This window comes from Schistocerca serialis, chromosome 7 (genome assembly GCF_023864345.2).
Source record: "Schistocerca serialis cubense isolate TAMUIC-IGC-003099 chromosome 7, iqSchSeri2.2, whole genome shotgun sequence".
Lineage (NCBI taxonomy): Eukaryota > Metazoa > Arthropoda > Insecta > Orthoptera > Acrididae > Schistocerca > Schistocerca serialis.
Genome location: NC_064644.1, coordinates 492,456,847 through 492,477,371, shown reverse-complemented (window position 1 = coordinate 492,477,371; position 20,525 = coordinate 492,456,847). Strand labels below are relative to the sequence as shown.

At 42.6% G+C, this 20,525-nt stretch overlaps 1 protein-coding gene across 1 annotated transcript in view; it reads right to left on the bottom strand.

Annotated features, from left to right (window-relative positions):
• LOC126413173 (esterase B1-like) overlaps positions 1–20,525 on the bottom strand; it is a 137,221-nt gene that overhangs the window by 10,650 nt on the left and 106,046 nt on the right. The window contains exons 9-10 of the mRNA XM_050083068.1: positions 13,450–13,631; positions 1,654–1,789 (exon numbers count right to left, since the gene is read on the bottom strand). Coding sequence (XP_049939025.1) covers positions 1,654–1,789; positions 13,450–13,631 — 318 coding nt within the window. The remainder of the gene's footprint in view (positions 1–1,653; positions 1,790–13,449; positions 13,632–20,525) is intronic.

Below are 20,525 nucleotides of genomic sequence, written 5' to 3'. Positions count from 1 at the left end.
TTAGAGGGTTTGGGGTTCTCAGAAGGACAGATTATCCCCTGGGGGAGTAATAAATCTATTAGCATAATAATAGGTACCCCATCCAGCATAAAAATAGGTTAAGGGATTATGTCGTCAAGTTAATTAATTAACATATCAATTTGATATCGAAAATGGCACATAAGTCTTCTTGCCCCGCTACTAATGTTTGCTGATGAATGCTCAGATGTTTTCTGATTATTTTCCTATCGTTCTTGTTAAGCAAAAATGATTTTGTACCTTGCTGAACTATGTGGTCGATATCTGTAATCTGTCAGCCCATAATAGCCTGGCAGTCCTGATTAGTGACTCTAAGATCATTAAACCGAAACTTTACTACAGAAATTTCTCCAAAAGCTTTAAAGGTGATAGGTGGATATTACAGTTATAGACGTTCATTCGTAGATCGAGCTGAGAATGCGACAGCGTACTCGATATCGGTTCATAGAATAAGATTTTAATGGAAATGATGCATTTCCTGTTACGTGGCTGGTAGGAGAGCTATTTAATGCAATTAATGGCAAAGGGATATTAGTTGACAGATTAATAAGTGCTACTTTGATCTCTTAAGACTTTCTACATTCCACTTTTATCAGGTTTTTGGAAATCCACCTCCTACGCCTAAGTGATAATTACATTTCTTGTCATGATTACAGACATTAGCATATCTGTTTCAAAGTTTAGTAACGAGAATATTGAGTGGACAAACTAATATAACAGACCCATGTATAACGGATAAATGGTTGCCACGTAACTATGGAAAATGGGTGCATTGATTTAAAATATAATATGTTTTGATAACACTAAGACACACACAGACCCGCATGCGCAGAGCCACACATCAGTTTTACAAATACCCATACTTCAAAACAGCTATTTATCCTTTAAACTCTCGCGGTTTCATGATTTTTACAGTGGAGTATTTGTCAATGCGGAATCTAACGATCCGTCGGGGATTACTTTCACATGGAGTTGGGTTCTCATGTAGTTACTGTTCGTTCTCGATGCGTATGTGTCAGTGAGTGTGGGCGGACAACTATTCGTGAGTTTATTTACAGCCTGCTTTCAAAATTTTCCGTTCAGTATCTCTTTCACCAACAGACGTTGGTGACCAACGCAAACGGGTGTGTCGTGGAGGAAATACCCTCGACATTACGCTTCCCTCATTATTACGCGGCATATAACAACGACAGGTTTCTCCATACATTGGCAGCAATGAATTGCTGGTGACTGCAGTAACGGAAAGGTTACTGCTGCACTGGCAAATACGGTGTTCTTCCAGCTAAGTGCTGGTTGTGGCCAATCTAAGAAGTTTACTAGTTTTTATGAATATGCTCCTCAGTCATGCATAATTAATTGCTTAACGTTGAATGCTTAATTACTAAGAGCTATATCTAACTTTTATTCACATTGAAAGACATGTCATCCAATATTTATCCATTATCCCATGATAAAATACTAGTCTCATTAGCTTGCGGAGGTGATGGTACTTCAAAGATCGGGTGCAGCAAAAAAGAAGTTCCCTTTTACTGTTGCACAAGAAATGTGCTTGATTCTTGCTTCCTAATAACGTTAACAATTTAGGGAAAATTTAAGTAATGCAAAACACTAACACAAATAATATTAGTATCATACCTTCGAACCAGCCGAGAACACTGTTCTCATCTTTATAATCAAACTGGTACTCATAAACAGGTATTTCTGACGACTGGTTCACCCAAGTTCGAACCACCATGTCCACAGGCTCAATGTAGTAGAGGTCGCTGATTAGCTGGAATATAAAAACGTGTACTGTTTAAACATAGAGTAATTAGTCTACGACTAAAATATAACTACGGGATCGTTATCCTTCCGTTAAACAGAAGGCCACATTGTGTCAGCATACACTTACGTTGCACATTAACAAATGATAAGAAAAGCATGGCTGGAGTACGTACTGGGAGATGAAGCAGTTTGCACAGGATAGAGTAGCATGGAGAGCTGCATCAAACCAGTCTCAGGACTGAAGACCACAACAACAACAACAAGAAAAGAACATGGGCTCAAATAAGACAGACAGTCTTGACTAATATTTTGTTAGAAATTCAACTGTGCTTCGCTTTGATACGTGTGCGTCGAAAACAAATGTCCCGTACTCAAACAAAGAACATTGGCGATGATACAGGAATCCCATATTTGTGTCCTCGACAAGGTCTTAGGAGAAGTGGTTTGCAGCTGGTTTCTGCCTGTAATGAAATTTCATGTATTTATCAGTATAAGGCCTTCAAATGTGATGGGAGAAGGTGCAGTGCTTAAGTACGGATTGAGATGTCTGGTAAATTTCTACAAGACACTGTAAAATTTTGACAAGGGGCATGACTGCTGGTAAGATGGACTCTTGTACCCGTTTAGCTGACAGATACAATGGGCTACTGTTTGATCGTGTCGCTCTTATTGTCGGAGAACAGTGCATCGTTTAGAGGAAATGGCTAAAGACTTCAATAGAGTAGTGATAAAATCTTTTTATTGGGGCAAGTGGTCTGGAGTCCAAGCGCAGTCCATGTTGAAAGATGTACCAGCGCACAAAATCATTTGCGGGTGTCACGGGACACACGAAGTTTTACTTGGTCGTAGGGGCGCTGCAGGTTTTTCATATTCCAGTAGCCAGTCTGTGGCTTTATCCTAGGCGTTTGCAGTGTAATGACAGAAAATACCATCGCAAGAGCCTTAGATGTCAAATGGGAACAGGTGCGTAGTATCTTCAGGAAAACTATGCACATTGTCGGTTTAAGTACCAAGCGAACCAAGCCGCCGCTTAGTAGACACCGCGTGGTACACCAAGCTGAGAGGCAGCTCCAGAGTACAAGATTTGTTTGCAGTGTGTATCAGAATTAATAGCGGGAACTGACACGGGTGAAAGAGTACGAGGGAAAAGGAGGGAGGAAGAGAGCGCCAAATAATAAGTCGCTTGCGTCAAACTTGGCCTTGAGCCAACCTTGCCTTTGCATATGAAGAAAGTAGGTGCTTAATAGTTCCGCGTTTGTCAAGCTCACGCCAAAAACGCCAACGCAAACTTTTCACTTTTGGAAAAGTTTTTACTTATGTGTTTAGCACCTGATTTATTCAAGTCAAATAGCTCCACAAACCGAGCAAGTCAGTGACGTATTGGTTCACCTCTGGTTGTTACGCAGGCAGTTACTCGGCATTGGTTGTCAGAGTTGTTGGATGACATCCTTAGGGATATCATGCCATATTCTGTCCAACTGGCGCGGTAGATAGTAATAATCCCAAACAGGTTGGAGGACCCAGCCCATGACGCTCCAGGCGTTCTCAACCGGAAAGAGATACAACGAACTTGCTGGAGGAGGTAGGATTTGTCAAGCACGAAGGTAAGCAATAGATACTCCCGCCGTTAGTGGGTGTGCATTATCTTGCTAAATTGTTAAGCCCAGGATGGCTTGCCATGAAGAGAAAGGAAACTGGGCGAAGAATATCGACTTAGCTCTGTCCTGTAAACGCGCCGCAAATGACAAATAAAACGGTCACGCTATGTGAAGAAATGGCAGCCCATACCATCACTTCTGGTAATCGGCCATACGGCGGTGACGGTCAGGTTGGTATCCCACCGCCGCCCAGCGCATCTCCAGACAAGCCTTCGCTGGTCACCAGGGTTCATTTCGAAGAGAGACTCGTCACTCACTACAATTCTACTCCAGCTTATCAGATTTTTTTGTTTGTAATGGAGAGGCTGTCTCCCTTTACGTGTGTATTATGTAGAAACGGAAACGACATCTTATTCTGTGTTAATATGCTAATGAAAGGAAGAGAATAAATGATGACTAACTGAAACCCTCAGCTGCCGACAGGTGTTGTTGATATACCTCGATGTGGACAGCTGAAAATGTGTGCCCCGACAGGGACTCGAACCCGGGATCTCCTGCTTACATGGCAGACGCTCTATCCATCTGAGCCACCGAGGACACAGATGAATAGCGCGACTGCAGGGACTTTTCCCTTGCACGCTTCCCGTGAGACTCACATTCCCAATTGTCCACAATTCTACATATGTAATGTACCTTATAGACATTTGCCCATTCACTCATTACTCGCGCACGCTTTGGCGATTCCCGTAAGAGTTTGGGCAACCTGCGCGCATCGCACAGACGAAGGTCAATGGCTGGGTAGCCTTTACCTATATATATGAAGACAGTAACTGTTCTCGAAAGAACAGAATATATAGTTAAAGGCTACCCTGCCATTGACCTTCGCCTGTGCGAATGCGCACAGGTTGCCCAAACTCTTATGGGAATCGCCAAAGCGTGCGCGAGTAATGAGTGAATGGGCAAATGTCTATAAGGTTTTTCGTGTCCCGGTCGGGGGCACACGTAATAGCCGGCACGGTAGCTCAGCGTGTTCGGTCAGAGGGTTAGCTGCCCTCTATGAATGCAGAGGACTTATCCAGGTCAAACTGAAAGAGGTGACAATGGGTCCACAACCGATTATATTGAGACAGAAAACCAATGGTTGCAAATTTATGGACATTCACAGCATACACCGCTTAAAAACAACATAGTTCATACTAAGTGTTCAATGCAATGACTGTCAGCTTCAACTGACGTATTGCAACAGCCTATGCAGTTCTGCCACACTCTTGCAAACATCCCAGGTGTCTGTCATACACCTGCACAGGCAGTGGGCGATCGACAGCGAACGTCCCTGATCACCAAACACAAATGCTATACAGAACTTACTCATAGCCCGTGTGTCATGTGACGACCACATGCACTGCACCGACACGCCAACGCATTAACCTCTGCAGCACGCACACCACTATCACTGGTGGTAGTTGTCCATTGCATCAGACAGCTTGTGATGTGCCCATAGGAGGTGTGTTACTGTGTGCAGTGCATGACATGTAGTCAAAGATGTGACGTTACTCGCCACGAGAGATGGCAGACATGCAGTTAATTTGTGGTACCGCAGAATATAGTGAACGAAAAGTAACACGAATGGAAAGACAATGCTTTCCCAACAGGCATCATGCTAATTAGAAGAAGTTCATGTTTGTGGATATTAACTTACGAGAAACGGGGTCGTTCACGCCACAGAGAGCTCGCCAAGGTTCGGACCAAAAATATGTCCGAACACCAGATTTTGATTAGCTGATGTTGGATCATGTGGCTAACCACCTAGCAATAAACGCCCGTCAACTTGCCCATCAAACGTACAGTTCAAAGGATACTGTTTCGAAAGCTTTGGTGGAACCCGTTTTACATCCACATCATACAGAACGTGTGAAATTACTGGGACCAACGGATTTGGCCCTGCGTTCACTTATGTCAATGGTTTATCCACTGCAGTGCTGCAGTGATGATCTTAGCACAGTTTGTATTGTTCCGGATGAGGCCTCGTTCACCCGTGATGGTGTTTTTAACAGCTGCAATAGCCTTGTCTGGAGTAAGGGTAATCCCCACGCAACCTACATCAGTGGCCGCCAGTAACGGTTTTCTGTCAACGTATGGGCAGGGATTGTCCAAGACCACCTTATAGGACCTTATTTGCTGCCTCCCCATTTGGCTGGTCCACGATATCAGGTGTTCCTGGGAGATGTGCTGCCACAGTTCTTGGAAACTGTACCCCTTGTTGTTCGCGAAAGTATGTAGTTTCAACATGACGGTGCACCAGCCCATTTCGATGTTAATGTCAATATGCACCTAAACATCCCTTACCCTCATCGTTAGATTGGATAGGGAGGGCCTGTCCCATGGCCAGGGCGTTCGCAGGATCTCATACCTCTGGATTTTTTCCTGTGGGTTTACGTCAAGACGTTGGTGTATGAAACCCTGGTAGAAACGGATGAAGACCAGATTCGTAGGGTCAAAGTTGCCTGTCTCTTGGCTACAACAGGAACCACAGATCTTCAGAACGTCATGCGCCGTTTGGCGGTCGTCCCTTGAAATAGTTCCTGTGAGATACTTTGTTGTTATGCAGTTTTCACTGTGCGTGTACATAACACAATAAATATGAACTTCCTACCATCGTTCACAAATCTCAGTATAATCGGTTGTGAACGATCACCTGTTTCAATTAGATCCAAAACGTTTGAGACATCCTATATACACACATCAAACAAAGTTTTTCATCACCCCGATTCCCAGAAATCCTGAAGGTAGATGTTCTGTGGATATTGTATCACAGACGCAGTCCCTTTGACTGTTCAGAGATTTCACTAAGCCCGCCCAAAGATGTAAACAACCTTGCATAAGCAGCGCCTGTTAGACGTAGGGGGTCCGACAGCCGATCAGTTCCAGTCATTCCACCAGTAAGGAGGTACACGGCTCGTGTTGTCTGTAGTTCAACCATGCCCAAACGGACAACACCGTGGTTCGATCGCGTTCGCATTGTTATTTTGTGCCAGGAAGGCCTCTCAACAAGGAAGTCTTCAGGCGTCTCGGAATGAACCAAAGCGATGTTGTTCGGACATGGAGTAGATACAGAGAGACAGGAACTGTCGATGACATGCCTCGTTCAGGCCGCCCAAGGGCTGTTACTGCAGTGGATGACCGCTGCCCACGGATTATAGCTCAGAGGAACCCTGACAGCAATGCCACCATGTTGAGTAATGCTTTTCGTGCAGCCACAGGGCGTCGTGTTACGAATCAAACTGTGCGCAATAGGCTGCATGATGCGCAACTTCACTCCCAACATTCATGGCGAGGTCCATCTTTGCAACCACAACACCATGCAGCACGGTACAGATGGGCCCAACAACATGCCGAATGGACCGCCCAGGATTGGCATCACGTTCTCTACAGCGATGAGTGTCACATATGCCTTCAACCAGAAAATCGCTTTAGGCGCACTGTCCAGCGAGTGCAGCAAGGTGAAGGTTACCCGGCTGTTTTGGGGCGACATTATGTGGTGCCGACGTACGCCGCTGGTGGTCATGCAAGGCGCCCTAACGACTGCACGATATGTGAATGCCGTCCTCCGACCAATAGTGCAACCACATCGGCAGCATATTGGCGAGTTATTCGTCTTCATGGACGACAATTCGCACCCCCATCGTGCATGTCTTGTGAATGACTTCCTTCAGGATAACGACATCGCTCGACTAGAGTAGCCAGTATGTTCTCCAGACATGAACCCTGCCTAACATGCCTGATATAGACACAAAAGGGCTGTTTATGGACGACGTGACCCACCAACCACTTTGAAGGATCTACGCCGAATCGTCGTTGAGGAGTGGGACAATCTGGATCAACAATGCCTTGATGAACATATGGATAGTATGCCACGACGAATACAAAAATGTTCAAATGTGTGTGATATCTTATGGGACTTAACTGCTAAGGTCATCAGTCCCTATGCTTACACACTGCTTAACCTAAATTATCCTAAGGACAAACACACAAAAATGGCTCTGAGCACTATGGGACTCAACTGCTGAGGTCATTAGTCCCCTAGAACTGAGAACTAGTTAAACCTAACTAACCTAAGGACATCACAAACATCCATGCCCGAGGCAGGATTCGAACCTGCGACCGTAGCGGTCTTGCGGTTCCAGACTGCAGCGCCTTTAACCGCACGGCCACTTCGGCCGGCGGACAAACACACATACCCATGTCCGAGGTAGGACTCGAATCTCCGCCGGGACCAGCCGCACAGTCCATGACTGCAGCCCCTAAGACCGCTCGGCTAATCCCGCGCGGCCACGACGAATACAGGCATGCATCAATGCAAGAGGACGTGATACTGGGTATTGGAGGTACCGGTGCGTACATCAGTATGGTCCACCACCTCTGAAGGCCTCGCTGTATGGTGGTACAATATGCAGTGTGTGGTTTTCATGAGCAATAAAAAGGGCAGAAATGATGTTTATGTTGATCTCTATTCCAATTTTCTGTACAGGTTCCGGAACTCTGGGAACCGAGGTGATGCAAAACTTTTCTTGATGTGTGTAGTATGAACCATGCAGTCCAGCTATAAAATTCTATCAGCAACAATTATACAGAAAATTTACTTTGAATACTCCGGGCTAACACCACCAAAGATTTTCCACTACGCACTTACCAGGTAATTCGTTTGTTCTGAAGATCGTCCTCGTTTTCGTCAACTAAGTCTGCCAAATAGAGATTTGGCATTGATGGGGAAGATATACTTGTGTACCACGAGATACACTTCCCTGCGTAAAATGTCTACATTACTCCTAAGTGGCCGGCAGGAGTGGCCGAGCGGTTCTAGGCGCTACAGTCTGGAACCGCGCGACCGCTACGGTCGCAGGTTCGAATCCTGTCTCGGGCATGGATGTGTGTGTTGTCCTTAGGTTAGTTAGGTTTAAGTAGTTCTAAGTTCTAGGGGACTGATGACCACAGCAGTTAAGTCCCATAGTACTCAGAGCCAGCCACTCCTAAGGACATGTCGTGTTTGCGGAGCAACTGAAGGGCCAATGAAATTTCATGTGACTGCTTCTCAGATTTGCAGCTGTTAGCAGTAGCGTGTCATGTTAGCAATATTTGTGTCGTGATAACGTCTCTTTGCTAATCATCGGAGGTGTGGGGTTTGCTTCCAGGTAGTGGATGCCCATATTGTAAAGTCTGTGTTGAAATGCGGTCGATGAAACGGATATTAAGAGATGCTGGTCGCACAACACATAAATACTTCCAGGCACTGCTAGGACAGCTATTGTTGAAGTATTGTTACGTAATATCTTGATGGGGATGCCTTGGCCTTTCTGACTTCGCTATGTTTCATCTTGCTAGACGTCGGCGGTACACTAAGTTGTCATAAGTCAATAGATACCTATTGATTTTCGTTCTAAAGCCAAATAAGCGAAAGCAAACATTTATACGACTGGGTAGGCTTTTCTCTGTGTTATAGTGGAGGCAGAATGAAATGGTGTTATGTTTGTACCATAGCGGGTAATTGTTGCTGGATTTTGTATCAAATTGATATGTCATGCAGCCTAAGGTATTTGATGCTGTTTATGACTGAGTTTCGAGGAGGCTAGTTCAGCGTGTCCACATGATTTTTTTCCCAACAACCGTAAACGATCCTTGCTTTGTTGCGTAGAGAATTAATATAGTAACACAGAAAATGTCCGATTTTAATCTGTTTTCGTGGTGTTTGGGCGAATGTGTGATTAAATTTGTTCCATAAGCACCTCGATTTAGATTGTCGTCGATCAAAATTAATAGTCTGAGCATAAAACATTCGTAACTTTCTCAGAAGTTGTACTAACAACGACGAGTTCCAATATTTCCAGAAAATGGTGAACTAAATACCATTCGCTGAGCAGCACCGTACCATACTCCATCACTTGTCATTCTATGAAGTCTTGTTCACAGTTGCACGTAGTTCCACAGACAAATGACCATGTTATTTGTACCGTTGCAAGTAAAGTTGAACACTCATCGGTCAAAACATAGTGGCCATCACCCAGCTTACCCAACGCTAATTTCAATACCGACTAGTGGGATTGTGGACACATTACACGGCAAGGAAAATATGTAAGGGGGGCAAAGACGAAAAAGGAATCATTCTAGCAGTGGAAAATAAGTACCGGCAAAGGGGAAAATGCCGAGCTGTCTAGCCGCACGGTCTTCGGAGTCTTGCTACGGTTCGCCCGGCTGCCGTCGTCGGAGGTTCGAGTCCGCACTCAGGTATGGGTGTGTGTGTTGTCCTCAGAGTAAGTTTAACATTAAGTAGTTTGCAAGCCCAGGTTTCTATGACCTCAGCAATGGGGTCCCACAGGAACTTACCACAAATTTCCAAATTTCCAATGGGGAAATCTACTGAAATAAGCGATTTTGACAAAGGCCGATCGTTATGGCAAGACACATGGCAACGAACATCTCGGAAAGAGCGAGGCCGGTTGGCTGTTCGCGTGCTACTGTCGTCAGAATCTACGGAAACTGATTGGACGGTGAGACCATGTGTAGGTGATAAGGTGTTAGATGTTTACGCCTCATCACAGCACAGGGAAATCAAAGGCTTGGCCGCTCTACAAAGTGGCACACATGACGACCATTCGGCGCAGATTCTTGAAAATGGGACAGTGCAGCGGACGACTCCTGCATATTGCCATGGTGACCCAACGCCATCGTCGATTACTGTCGTTGCAGTGGGTACGCGATCATCGAGATTAGATCAAAGGAAACTTACAGCCTGGTCGGATAAATCACATTTATGTTACATAAGGTCGATGGTCGTATCAGGATACGCCTTCGTCTAGGCTAGCTGCTGCTCGGAACATGTGCCGTACCGCGGACAGGGGCCAGTGGGAGCAGTATTATGCTATGGGGGATCCTTACCTATCTGTGTCACGAGGCCTAAGTCGTTCAGTAGTGGTTGGAGGGGATTGATAGTGCACTCCTTTTTAAGTCTTGGCCACCAGATTAGCCTGATCTGAACCAGGTGGCCCATATCTGGGACGTTATCGGGCTGCAGCTCCGCAAACAAACCACCGGCCCACAATTTACCCGTATGTAGTCATCCGGTGTCGCATACCTCAGAAACTTTACAAGGAATTGTCGAATCCATGCCATGCAAAATTGGTGCTGTATTGCGTTCCAAAGGCCGACCAACACGCAATAAAACAGAAGATCATAATGTTTTGGGTCATCATCAGTGGCCGAGGGCACAATGGCGAAAACTGTGTGCTGTCATCTATGTGACTGAGTTGCTATTTACGTCGTATAAAATAATGACGTTCTTGAAGTGAGTTTAAGTGTTAGGAGGTGAGCATCGAAAAAACTCCTTTGGAATAGAAAAGGTTCGCTTACAAAAACGATATAACTAATTGGAAAACAGTGAACAAGGATGATTATAACTTTTTAAAATACTAAAATCTTCTCCGGTGGGATACCTCCGGATACTCACTCAGAATCACAACCCGCTTGTAAATGGATAATAGTTTCCATCGATTCACTTTAGTAATTACATCTCCAATGTAACACGTCCATAAAGAAGATTCGTCGTATAGATCCGTTAGCATTACGCCACACAGAGCGCGTTCAATTGCGTCTGTGAAACTTCAGCCCACATAGCAGGCTCAGACGCGCACAATCTGCACTGCTGATGTATCGTTCACAGCTAGTTACTGTCAGCTACATTGAAACAGGATTGCAAGACGCATCCCAAATTTCTTCTTCAAACCCACTACCACAACAGTTAAGACTGTAAGCGCCCTATCAGTGTTTAAGGCGACAGAGACCTTTGGTCGTGTATTGCATGCGAACGTACAGCATCTGACATGAAAATGCATTGTTTGCATTTAGCTACGTATGACTATTTGGAAGCATTATAGCAAGACAGGTCCTCTATTATCTCGATTGCTCCACGGCAACACTCTTGTGACAGAGTTTTACGACCAGCCGAAATCATAATCCTTAAAGATCACATTGTGGACAGTTGTTCGTAGACTCTGATACTCCTGACAGGAATAAAATGTTTGCATCAGCAGACTGCCCTTGCTGTTATCTTCTGGGCATTTTCTTTCCTAGTAGCTGTGCATAAGACGATAACTTATGAAAATTTGATGATAGAAGTGATAATTACCACTCTATCCTCCTCGTAGCTCTACATGAGACGATAACATCAAAATTTGATGATAGGAGTGATAATATAATTACCACTCTATCCACGAAATATATTGAAAATGAAATCTTGTGATTGCCGTTAATCGAGAGAAAGACCTGCAGTGAATGTTAACTTGAACGTAGTCGGCTTCAGAGAGAAAACAAAGCAATTACTTCTTAAAACTTCGAAGCAATAAAGAATTCTTCCTCTGAATTAAAATGTAAGACAGCAACGCTTCTGTACTGCGAGATGCTTTTTCGTATAAGCTTTCGTCTTCATTTCTAGTGTGGCTGCCAAATGAAACGTGGGCATACGTTTCGTCTGTAAGGATAGTATGGAGCACAATAATTTAGAAGTCGCAGGTGCCTATGATATGACTTTCACTATTGCTAGACACGTTGCTGCTTAAAAGCAGCATGACGTTAGTGTAAAAAAAATTAACCCTCACATTTGTTGTAGGTGTGTAGAGTTCCGCGGCCAGCTTCAGTTTCAGTAAAGTTCGTCTGTGTTGTTGCCACATTACGCTGTAAAATTTTCCAATGTTTCGCTGCTAGGCAAACGATACCCTGCTTAAGACTACTTACAACGTTGGCTGAATTATTAAGAGTGTTACACCACATATCACAATTCACTTTATACGAAAATTAGTAATAGTATCGACTTTTTGAATATAAGAGTAATAACACTTTCAAAAAGTGTTTTAAGGTAATGGATATGCTTCAACACATCCGTTTCATTCTTCTATGACGGGCAAACTTTTTCTCATACAATTTTAATTAAGTAGCAGATTGTATTCTGAAGCTAAGCTACGCATACTGGTGGGATTGTTTGAAGATACTCGTAATCACACTATGGAAGTCAGGTTTATATTTGTCTTAAGAGCAGAGGGCGAAGAGGATTACGTCTCTAGGTTCACCACAACTAATTCGATTTATTTATTTATTTATTTTTGGTAGACGGGGTTGGCAGCAACACTATCTCTGACAAATAGTGTAGTGTTTTGCAACAAGAAATGCAAGGGAAGACCGAATTTGAAAATCCTAGTGGCTGTAGCCAGCTAGAGGCCCTTGAGCGTGTCGGTAGCCAGAGTACTCCAAGATGACTAACTATATTAGAACACGGCGGAAAGCGTCTCCGTCATATTTCAGGAAAAAAATATTCTCTGAGAATAATTTCTAAACAATATTCCTATTCAAACAGTTTGGAATGTTTGTACTATTAAGAGAGTCATAAACATGATCGATTAAAACTCAAAATGGAACATAGAACTTCATTTCTCATTTTAATGTTACGAACTAATTTTTAGTCTCACACATTATCCAACAAAATGTTTGTGATTTCCGTTAAGCGTTGCTCAACTCGTCAGTGTTATTTAAATTATGTAACGAAATCGGCGCAAGATACCAAACACTTCCCTATGTAAAATAAAAAAAATTTGAATTTTAGTGACTCTGACTGTAATAATTATTTGACTAAAAATTTTTTATTTTATAACATTAATTTATGTCAATATTCTCAACTAAAATTTTGAATCTGAGCGATATTCCTACAATGTCTCGCAGATTACAGACAATGTACGCTGCACCAGTCACAATTTCTCCTTAGAGGTTGGTCTGAAATGGATTTTACTCGGGAAAGATTCGTCTCTCCATTCTTAACACTAATGGCTACAGAACATTTCGAACTAACTGTACACTAAAGAAACGCAGCCACATGTTTCGGACGTGAGACATTCGTTCTCATTTTTAGACAGACAGCTATTCAGAATATGATATTGTTAGTAGAGGGAACGTGAATTTATGCAGCTAAAAATTAAATAAGAATTTTATACGAGACGGTAGTATAATTATAGAAATTTTTCGAGTCTCTCACCGCCACGAGGGGGTAGAAATCCTCGCTATCGATGGGTTCGTCGCCGAAGTAGAAGCTGCGTATCTTCTGGGCGGCCTGCCGGCGGTACTGTTCATCGCCCACACGGATGTCGAGGCTGATGGAGTCGACGAAGCCGGCGTCGAAAGCTGCCATCGACTCGTTGCTTCCGAAAATGTTCTTACCTGCACAGTTGAGACCAGGACACAGTCAACATTATTGACGTGGTAAGTTTCCCTGGTAATCGCCTCATTGAAACAAAACCACAAAACCACTGAACTAGGGAAATGTAGCTCGCTAGGCGAAAACACCACCACAATTGAAACTTCCTGGCAGATTAAAACTGTGTGCCGGTCCGAGACTCGAACTCGGGACTTTTGCTTTTCGCGGGCAAGTGCTCTACCAACTGAGCTACTCAAGCACGACTCACAACTCGTCCTCACAATTTTACTTCCGCCAGTACCTCGTCTCCTACCTTCCAAACTCCACAGACGTTCTCCGGCGAAACTTGTAGGTCTCGAGTTCGAGTCTCGGTCCGGCACACAGTTTTAATCTGCCAGGAAGTTTCAAAATCCGCAAGCTCCGCTGCAGAGCGAAAATTTCATTCTGGAAACATCCCCATGGCTGTGGCTAAGCCATGTTTCCGCAATATTCTTTCTTCCAGTAGTGCTAGTCCTGCAAGTTTCGCAGGAGAATTTCTGTGAAATTTGGAAGGTAGGAGACGCGGTACTGGCGGAAGTACAATTGTGAGGACGGGTGGTGAGTCGTGCTTGGGTAGCTCAGTTGGTAGGACACTTTCCCGCGAAAGGCAAAGGTTCCGAGTTCGAGTCTCGGTCGGGCACACAGTTTTAATCTTCCAGGAAGTTTCAAAATTAGCGCAGACTCCGCTGCAAAGTGAAAATTTCTTTCTCGAAACCATCATAATTATGAAAAATTTGAAATTCCTAGCAGGTTAAAACTGTTTGCTGGACAGAGACTCCAACTGCCTTTCTCAGTCAAATTCTCTACCGATTGAGCTCCCCAAGCACGACTAACAACCCCTTCTCACAGCTTTGCTTCAATCAGTACTTCGTCTCCTATTATGAAAAGTTTGCTCAAATTCAAATGGCTCTAAGCACTATGGGACTTAACATCTGAGGTCATCAGTCCCCTAGACTTACAATTACTTAAACCTAACTAACCTAAGGACATCACACACTTCCATGCCCGAGGCAGGATTCGAACCTGCGACCGTAGCAGCCACGTGGTTCCTGACTGAAGCGCCTAGAACCGCTCGGCCACCGCGGCCAACAAAAAGTTTGCCTTACATACTCAGTTACATTCGAAGACAACAGAACCATGTCTTGACAGAGGATATGGGTGAAAGAGATTGCAGGGGGTGGAACAGGAGACCATCAGTCATCATTGAAATTCTCCCAGATGATGGGAAAACAGCTTTATCTCCACGGTAGGTATTCATCACCATAGATTCGTGTTTCACACGTGAGAGATATGGAACATTATTTGCTCACTTTTGTTGCAGAAATCAAAGATTACGGTTTCACATCTGGTCAGTGAAGAGTACATTAGAGACGAATTGGGTAACAATGGAAGGGAATGCCGGTCGTGTAGTTTTCAATGGAATCATCCTGGAATTTGCGTAAAGAAATTTAGGGACTCCATGAGAAACCTAAAAGTAAATTGCTGGGTGGGTGTTCGAAACCCGGTCATTTCCGACGCGAACAAATTATATTAGTGACTGTGGTGGGGCGGTTATCACTGCACTCGTGTTCAGGAGAAACACAATTGAAACTCTCGTCAGGCAGTGTTTCGTGTTTTCCTTTAACAGTGGAAGGCATATTCCGGGACGGTTCCCTTGAAATGGACACTCACCACATCGTCGGCAAGACATCAAATCCTGATCTTACCCCGCCGCTCTGTCGTATGTTTCATTACGTATCTCTGACAAGACGGCATTTTGGAAACGACTGTTGAACTGCAAATACAATGTGTGTTAGTTGCAATATTTTATTAGATGTTTGGACACTGTGAACGCCAATTCAGGTTTTTGACGTTGATTTTCTTAACAGTCGGATTTAGTCGAGATACGAATAGGTTAGGATTGTGACGAATTAGTGAAAAAAATAATGACACGTGAAATTCGACCTAAAGTGAAAAAACTTGTTCGAAGTGTATTCGTAAGCTCTACTCACACAATTCCTAGAAATTCTCATGTACGTCGTGTCTAAGAATGAAGCGGTTTAGTGATATGAGCTGGGAAATTGCTTCATGTAATAAGGGATGGCGTAAGAAAATATCCAAAAGTAAAGAGGTCACGGATAGAGTCAGTGAAACTATCAGCACAATGTTTCTATGGACTTTCTTTCTTCAAAATATCAAGCTCAATCAAACGCATATCACAAGCGTGTCAGTGATCAGTTTTAAAGCGAGGCGAGCTCAGGGATTGTAAAGAGCATAGGCAAAGAAAAAAAGTTATGAGAGATAGAAAAAATTTCATTCTTCAGTACATTAAAAGTAAGACTTTCGGCTTTACTGTGTGAATGAAGATCAGTACAGTCAAAGAAGTATCTGTTTCCTTATTACGGTGGCAAATGCACCTTCCGCAGTGGCTAAGAACGGGATCATTAATGATCTGAGGATGTGCGGGATACTGAGATGAAGTAATTTACTGATGCCGTTTTGGGCTATAAGTTTATGAAAGGATAATGCTGCTAGATATAAAACAGAGTGCTATTTTATGAAATAATCGCGTTATTCGAGAATAGTGTCTCTATACGTGGTACAAAATGTGGATATTGCACGTCATCAACCAGCCAATTTCGTTTGGATGACTTTATTGAAATAAAAAAAAGTGAAAAAAAATGTCTGTCAATGATTTTCTGAAGTGATTTGTCTAAAAGTAAGAAATAAAACACATTAGAGGGAGACAACTGACCCATCTCATTTACTGTACATATTTCAAGCTTCATTCTATGGCGCATCAAACGTTTCTCTAATCTTTTACATTTCTTAGCATTACAAAAATCATTTCACAAAACATTTGACAGAAATTTCTTCAACTTTTTATTTTCAAGTTTTGTTTAGAAAGCATGACGTTACTGACACCTCATCTGTTTTCCTAGAGTCCTCTGTTATCGAAATGTCCTGAACTTGGTACTTGATTCGAAGAAAATCATTTTGACAGGTAAATGTCACACCAACATGACTGTTAATTATCACACTAAATAGCTTGGCATTGAAAAACGAACTTTTTGACACTTCGTCTACATAGCAAGGAGCAGGTGTCCTTGAAATATTTCAGTTTCTCCTCAAATCGCTAGTTACGTTTTTCTTAATTACTATGATTACTTTAAAGCAATTAAATATTATTTCTAAAACCTGTATCTCAAGCTCGTCAATTTGATACCAAATTTCTCCATTGCCCATTTTTCATTTGCCTATAAAAATTCAGACAAAAATTTTAACTCAAATCATTAATTAATTTTTTGTTAATTAATCTGAAAACGTTCAAGCAAATAAACCCCTTCTGTATAAACTAGACCTCCCGATGGTCAAATTGACATCCCATTTGACCATTTACCACTCTTCGCTTGCCTGTGAAAATTCTGACAAAAACCCATTGCGTAATTTTTAGACAGTCTTGTTTTCGCTGCGGTCCAATATTTTACCAAAACTACCGTTGCTGTTTTCAAATATTTATATTCATCGTCAGATGGCTTGCACGCTTTTTTGAAAAGACGTGGACGAATATTTAATGGTGGACTGAAGTCGGATAAACGAAAATTCACTGTTTCAGCCTCATAATTTAACTTACTCGATAAGACAGCGTGTAATATTTACTTTCATCGTCTTTATCCAAAACAACTATACTGTTCTTCATGTTTTCACATATACTCACAATATCTTCATTATTAGTCAAGTAACAACACAAATTACGTAGACGCACCTTGCGTTTTGATTCACTTGTATGAAAATAACGATGAAAATAAATACAGAATGCTTACAAGGTACATGAGCGTCAAAGATGCTGCGATATAGTACAAAGTAACAGCATTTCAGGAAAAGGAGTTGGTATTATTGCTAAAATAAGCTGAAGCAGGTAACTTAGATTAAAAGCACGGCGCTGGACATAGAGAAATAATGCTCCCTACAGTAAAACAGGAATATAAAGGCGCAAATTTGATTCATACTCCACTATTTCCACTGGTCAGACAGGTAACCGTTTTGAGATAAGATACAAATAACACCTTGACGCTTTAAGACTTGAGAACTTAAGGAAATATTCATTTTCAAGACACGCTCTTGAAGAAAATCACTGATTGTGAAATAGCGAGAACAAGATGAGCACATCGCGCTTGGCAGATAAGGGATTCACTACGAATATGTTGCAGAAATACCTGTAAATAATTTCCCTGACCAAATCCTCAACGTTCTGGCGTAATTGGCTAATACATCTTTCGAAAAAAACTTCCAGAAAATGTTCTCACTCCATTATAATATTTCTCCAGGTATCTACAGGTCAAGTCACTAAACTTATAATATTTGTTAAGTATTTACTGCCGTCCATAACTTTTATGGTATAAATGTGTAACAAATTCCTAATGCGCTGCTAACGGCACTATTAATTTCTCAGCTATTTGCTAAAGTAGGCTGATAATGTTGTAAATACCTAAATACCATATTTATTTCGCTTCTGAGCCCTTTTCAATCTAAAATACCTATTTGAACCTAATCGAGAAGTAAGACACACTTCCTTTCCCTGAAGTATCGTATCTTTGTGGAGTACGAATGTGTCACAGCATCTTTCAAGCTCATGTACCTTGTGACTATTCAGTATTTCACGTCATCTGATATAAGTGAATCAAAGCGTGGGGTGCGTATACAAAACTTATGCACCCGTCTGAATACAAATAAAGACCGCTGTCTAAGCATGCAAAAATAGGAAGAAAAAAGTAGATGTTATTTGTTGGATAACAGAGATGAAAACAAATGTTCTAGGCGGTCGTATACGTTAAGTTGTGTTCTAAGACGAGTTTTTAGCGCAATCACTATCGCATTTTTTAAACTGTGAATTTCTGTTTAGCCGGCTGCTGTGGCCGAGCGGTTCTGGGCGCTTCAGTCCGGAACCACGCTGCTGCTATGGTGGCAGGTTCGAATCCTGCCTCGGGCATGGATGTGTGTGATGTCCTTAGGTTAGTTAGCTTTAAGTAGTTCTAAGTCCAGGGGACTGATGACCTCAGATGTTAAGTCCCATAGTGCTTAGAGCCATTTGAACCATTTGAATTTCTGTTTACCATACGGCAACTCGCCTGTAAATCAACGTCTTGGTATTTTGTTAATAGCATGCAGGCCGTCTGACGATGAAAGTGTAGATCTGAAACTTAATATTCTTTCATTTTCAGTAAAGTCAAGCAAAACCAGACTGTGGTTAGTTGCTCTCTGAACACTATCGACAGTATGTCGCAAAACCGTAAATGGAATTTATTTATATGTTATGACCCAAAGAATGTTGCTGAAAGTTGCAATAAATGAGTAATCTTTTCTTAGTAGTTGAAACACAGTCGCGATTACGGATTATAACCCATATTAAAAAACTGTGGGCGACATTCCAAAGAAATTACGCGTCACACTCATAGATGGCACTTTGTTTTTGGAATGGAGGTGTAGGAGTAATTTAAATGTGGGAGTACCCTAAGAAACGTTAAACGTTATTCAAATATTTATTTCACACTCAGAGACAAAAAAGATCAGATTAAAAACACGTACCACGAAGAAATTATGCGAAATGACGGAAATAGGTAAATGTGTTGCACATGTGCAAACAAAGAAATGATTACAATTTCGAAAAAATTCGGCAATTTATTCAAGAGAAAGTACTTCACAAATTGAAGAAGTCAGTAACGCGTTGGTCCCACTGTAGCCCTTATGCAAGCAGTTATTCGGCATGCCACTGATTGACAGAGTTCTTCGATGAACTCCAGAGGAATATCGTGCAATATTTTGTGCAATTGGCACGCTAGATAGTCAGAATCCCTAGGTGGTTGGAGAGCCCTGCCCATGATGTTCCAAACGTTCTCAATTAGAGACGTCTCTGGTGAGCTCGCTGGTCAAGGTAGGGTTTGGCAAGTTGGAAAACAAGCAATAGAATCTCTAGCCGCGTGCGGGCGTGCACTGTTTGCTAAAATGTTGAAGCCCAAGATGGCTTTCCGCGAAGGGCAGCAAAAGACGAGGTGGAATATCGTCGACATATTGCTGCGCTGTAAGGGTGCTGAGGATGACAACCGAAGTGATAATGCTATGAAAATAAATGGCTCCCCAGATCATCATTTTTGGTTGTCAGGCCGTATCTCGACCGACAGTGAGGTTGGTGTCCCACTGCTGTCTGGGGTGTCTCCAGACACGTCATCGCTGGTCATCGGGGCTCATTTCTAAGAATGACTCATCACTGAACAACATTCTACTCCGGTCAATGAGATTCCAGGCCCTCCAGCCATCTTGGGGTTTTGACGATCTAAAGCGCCAATTGTACAGATTTTGGCACCATATACTTCATGAGGACATCCAATAACTCTATCAGTCAATGCCAAGCCGAATAATCGTTTGTATAAGGGCAAGAGGTTATTTACTTGCTCAATTTCTGCAGGTCTTTCTCTTCAGTAAATCATCCAATTTTTCTGAAATTACTTTCATTTTTTTGTACATTACATGGACCAATTACCGTCCCTTTTCCGACATTTGCTTCGTGCTGCGTCATAGTCTTTTTGTCTTAAAGAGGGGCATGTACGAGCTAAATATATATGCACTGTGCTGATTTTTATGAACAGCAGATGCCCAAGTTTTCTTTGTACGTTTTTATACAGTTTGCATCTTCTTAGTATGATTTAATCAGCCAGGAATTATCCATACTTGAAACCATACAAAAACATGAATAAATGGTTCAAGGGTTTGCAGCTGCGTCAAGTGATTAAAACAACACACAACAGCTGTCGCCTGTGACGTCAATGCTGCTCGAGGCATCGACATATGCGAGCACACGTTGACTTGGCAATCAATGTGCCCGCTTCAACTGCGCGATCGCT